General features: G+C 40.4%; 1 protein-coding gene across 1 annotated transcript; it reads right to left on the reverse strand.

Moving 5' to 3' along the window:
* Positions 1–564: 564 nt before the first annotated feature.
* LOC147482178 (uncharacterized) lies at positions 565–1,386 on the reverse strand. Its single transcript, XM_086579227.1, has one exon. The coding sequence runs from the start codon at positions 1,384–1,386 to the stop codon at positions 565–567; it is 822 nt and encodes a 273-aa protein (XP_086435353.1).
* Between the last annotated feature and the right edge of the window lie 3,648 nt (positions 1,387–5,034).

Genomic DNA, 5,034 nt, shown 5'->3' on the forward strand with positions numbered 1-5,034 from the left:
ACTCTTACCTACCACATCCCAACATTGTTGATAAAAGATACCTTGGAACCCATCAGGTCCAGATGACTTTAGAGACCCAAGCTTTTTAACAACATGCCAAATATCATCATCAGAAGGACAAGCAGTAAGAATCTGATTCTCCCTATCCGTAATACATGGCTTAAATAAATCAAGAATATGCTCATTTTCCTGAGGATGTACAGATTCAAAAATATTATCAAAATAATCATTCACCGCTACTCCTACGTTATTTCTACCTTCTTGCCAAACACCATTATCATCCTTAATCTTATCAATGTTATTTTTCTTTCTGCGATACACCGTAGACAGATGAAAGAACTTAGTATTCCTACCATCTTCTTTAATCCAGTGTTGACTGGATTTCTGTTTCCAAAACATCTCTTCTTTCTCATACCAGTCAAAGAGCTCCTTTTTTAACGTCTTAGCTCTTTCATGATTAACCCAATTAAAAGGCTTTTGAAGCACCCTATCTAGCTCTTTTTGGGTATGTTTGATATTAGAGAAGATGTTACCAAAAACCTTCTTATTCCAGGTCTTAAGACTTTAGGCGGTCTTATTTAACTTAAGAATCACATTCCAATCAGGCAAATCATGTGTTATAGAGTTCCATGCTTTATCTATCTCAGATTTACAAGACTCATCTTTTAACCACATGTTATAGAAACGAAAAGGTCTTTCAGCATATTCCTCAGATACTTTAAGCCTAATCAGCAGAGATAAATGATCGGACGTAGCATTAACCACATGTTTGACAATCATATTAGGGAATAAATCCACCCAGTCATGTGAAGTCATAGCACGATCAAGTCTTTCTAAAATATTGTCTTTAATATTCCTATTATTATTCCAGGTGAACTTGGGTCCTTTATAGCCTAAGTCCACTAATCCAAGGTCATCAATCACCGAATTGAAATCCATCATGCATTTTGAAAAGGTCGACCTACCCCCTATTTTCTCATCCAAGGTTCTGATTGCATTAAAGTCACCAAACACTAACCAAGGTCCCGATATATGGGGGGCACAATCTCTCAGCTCATTCCAAAAATGATGTCTCATACTAGCATTCGGTACACCATAAACAAAAGTAAAGTACCATGGATTTATACTGTGATAATTAATAAGCTTACCTGAGATTTGGTTGGCCGTAGCTCCCAGCACCTCCAGGTTAACTCCAGCCCTCCATAGAATAGCTAGCCCTCCTCGAAGACCCACAGCAGGAACACAAAACGAATTATTATACTTAAGAGCCTTCCCTAACTTACTTATCTTTTCCTCCTTAACTTTTGTTTCTGACAAACATAAAATGTCCGGTTGGTGTTGACGGACTAGATCCTTTATATTATGAACTGCTGTGGAGGAACCCATTCCCCGGCAGTTCCAGGCGTGTATCATATCTGTCGAGGCGGCTGTTTGGGGACAGCCACCGCGAACCCAGGAGGAGGACCACACAGACCTCCACTGCTTCCAGACCCAACACTGACACTTGTACTCTTGTCACCACTATACCCACTGTTCAGCCCCTTTGATTCTTTTGAGCTGTTCCCTCTGTTTTTTTTATTGGACTTAAACTGTCCCCTACCTTTCCCAGACGAGCCCTCCATAGGCAGTGGCACTGGTTGGGAAATACTATCTTCTGATTCATAGCCAGACCCTAGTTGATTTCCTTGAAACAAATCTACTGGCACATTCCCCACCGACACCTCATCATGACAGTTAAACATCACAGCTTCCTGATCAGAATCCTCATATGGCTCTTCTTCTTCAGTGTACGCATATGAGGGTATATCTTCTTCTGGAATATCACCCCCTGAAACCTCAGACGGAACACTTGAATCCATAGAATGGTTGGAGAAAGAAGGCTCTGAGGTCGCCACAGAATCACTTGACACTGGAATAATAGGGACATCTGTTGGGATCAGCAGATGCCCCAAACCTTTTGCTCGTATATCATCTGCCTCTCTTTTTGCTTTCTTCGAATTTTTTACTGCCATCCTAATACTATTGTTACTTCCTTCATTCTCTATAATAGCTACTGCTGAAAGAGAACTAGCCGCCAACTTCCTTTTGGAACCCACAGAGACTTCTTGCCACTTCCTAAAACCTCTTTTAACTCCTCTCTTATATAGACCCCGATAAGCCAGCTTTTTAAATCCCCTCCCACGCGAAGGCAAACTTATGAATCTAAAACTGTCATGAGTTGTATTAGAGGGGATTAAAGGCAACTCAGACCTTTCTGTACCTACTATCTCAAGAAGAGGGGAAGGAGCTTTGGAACTCGGAGAAGCCAGCAGCCTCGGATTCTCTTCCATACAGCTATCTCTTGTTCCCAAAAGGGAATCCTCAGGAGCTATAAAGCCTACCTTCTCATGCTCGCTGCCCCAGACCATCACATCCCCTATCCCTCCAGATACAGCTAAGGACTCTTGGTTAAGGCTTTTACCTACCTGACCTTCTTGTGCCTTCACACCCAGACCCAGATCCATACAAGTCTTAGGTCCCCACACCACCAAGGCTCGATCCAAGGAACCAAAATCTTCATCTGATCCATCTGTTAAGCTTTGGTACTCTCGAGCTTGATAATGGATAATCGTTCTGCAACTCACCCCATCTTGCCATTCCATCTCCATATCTTGACAGCCCAGAGGGAAAACCACTTGGACTGGACTGTCTTCTCGGACCTCTTTCTCAGGCCCACACCAACGCACATCACTCCTACCCCTTCTACTAGAATCCACCATGGCTAGCTCCGACCCAGTAGACCTCACACCCAAGCAACCACCTTTGCCCAGCCCACTACCCTCCAGACAAGCCTTACTGACCTTCCCTGTTGGTCCTGTCCCCAGCCCATCCAATTTCAGCTTATTATACTCAAGGGACTCACTAACCCCATCATAGCCACCTGGGCTGCCTTCTCCATCTTTAGTCTCATACCTCTGTTTAGGGGGTGTATCTAGGAAGCCCCCATACCAGAGCCTTCTTCTCTGTGCATATTTATCCCTAGCCGGGATCTAGTCAAATCTAGGTTTCAGCGGTGTTCCCGAGAAGGAGACCGTTGTAGGGTTAGAATTCACCACTCCATTAAAGAAAATGGTAGCCCTCATCATAAAAGAGAAAGAATGTTTAACATCTCGAGGGGAACCACCACACCTCAGCATACTAGCTCGATACTTCTCCTTTTGCAGACATAAGTTCACATCATGACCAATCCTACCACAGAAATAGCAGAAAATGTCTAACTTTTCATACTTGAAAGACACTGGGAAAACTTCTCCTTCTTCTGTTCTCAATTCTATACATTTACTCAATCTTTCCTTTATATCCAACTTAACCCTGACTCTTGCCACCGGAACTCTGAATTCAGCCGAGCAGGTCAAGTATATATACTTGACTTTACCCAAGCTTTGCCCCACCTTCTCTACATTCTCTTCATTCATTCTATCAGTTGGGATCCCATATATCTGCACCCAAAACTTTACAAAATCAAAAGCTGGATTTACTACCAGATCTTCTATTCCTTCCCATTTCCTTAGCACTATTACTAGCCCCTGAACCAACCAAGGTCCATTTTTTCTTACGTGGTTATATTCCCCCAGGTCTTCAAATGTGAACTTGTAGAAACCCCTGGTCAGAAGAACCACTTTTGTACCTTTTCTAGTTTGCCAGCACCTGTGTAGTTCTTCAGCTACCACTTGAACATCCAACACTCTATCTCCAATGAGTTTCCCTACTAAAGAAAGCTAGTATTCTTCCACTTCCACTGGATTTTTTTGCTTTATATTCACTACCCTTTTTTCCTTTGAACAAAAGAGCTGTTGCATCTCTATTTGGAGCTGTTCAATCTTAGCCTGTGTAGACAGGGATCTTGGATCAGATGTTTCCCCTCTGACCGGCACACTAACTTCTTTTTCCATATCTTTTTCCACAGTAAACTTGCCTCTATAACCGTAAATCAAAAGAGAGAAAGGGAGGGGGGGTGGGGATGGGTGTTTAGATGGGTGAAGGGAGAAAGGGAGATGTCTAGATGAAGAGGATGGAAAAAACGGAGTTGAAGACTTTACAATTCATCCAAACCCTCAGAGCTGTCGAGACAAGGAGGAAAAGAAAACTAAATTAAACTTACTATGTATATGAGATCCACCCACATAAGCACTTGGATTCTAGAAAGGGACGAGCACTTTAGCACAAGATTTTTAATTTGAATTCAAAACTTTGGCAATGATAGTAGTCAGTATGATCTAAGGTGACTTCTTTATTTCGTGTTAAAAAAAAAGACTAAAAAGGGTATCGAACTTTACAAGTTTTGACAATATGAGGACTAAACTTTTTTTTTCCAGTCAATTTAGGGATCAAATTTTTTAATTTTTGCAATGTGGGGACTAGTTTTACACATGTAGTCTAAATTTCTCACATGGTTTTTCATAATTCACAAGTTACATATATTGTTATACACCATGCTAACATTTTACAACCTCATGACCATGCTACAACCTCATGACCATAAAAATTAATTCGAATTGTGAAACACCGTGTGAGAAATTTAGATGTCATGTTACACATGTTCCCACATTGCAAAAATTAAAAAGTTTGGTCTCCAAATTAACCGAAAAAAAATTTTAGTCCCTTTATTGTCAAAATTTGTAAAGTTTAATACCTTTTTTTAATCGTTTTTCGTTTCGTGTTCAAGGTGTTTCTCAATTGTAGCAAGGGGTCTATAGATTTTGCTCTTTGTGAATAATGCGAGAATTGCAAGATTAGAATTTGAACCTTAATTTTTTTACCCTGTAAAACGGTTAACTACTCTTACCAATTTTGGGAGATATACTTCTAAAACTTGAAAGGAAAAATTAGTTGAACAAGCAAAGTAGATTATATTGTTGGTTAATTAAGCCAAGGACATATATAAGTCAGGACAGAAGTCCTTGGGGACTTAATTCCAATGAATGGGGTTCTAATAATTACTATAAAGATTACCAAAATAATAATAATTACTATAAAAAAAAAATAAGAAGAAAA

This window comes from Coptis chinensis, chromosome 8 (assembly GCF_015680905.1).
Source record: "Coptis chinensis isolate HL-2020 chromosome 8, ASM1568090v1, whole genome shotgun sequence".
In the NCBI taxonomy this organism is placed as follows: Eukaryota; Viridiplantae; Streptophyta; class Magnoliopsida; order Ranunculales; family Ranunculaceae; genus Coptis; species Coptis chinensis.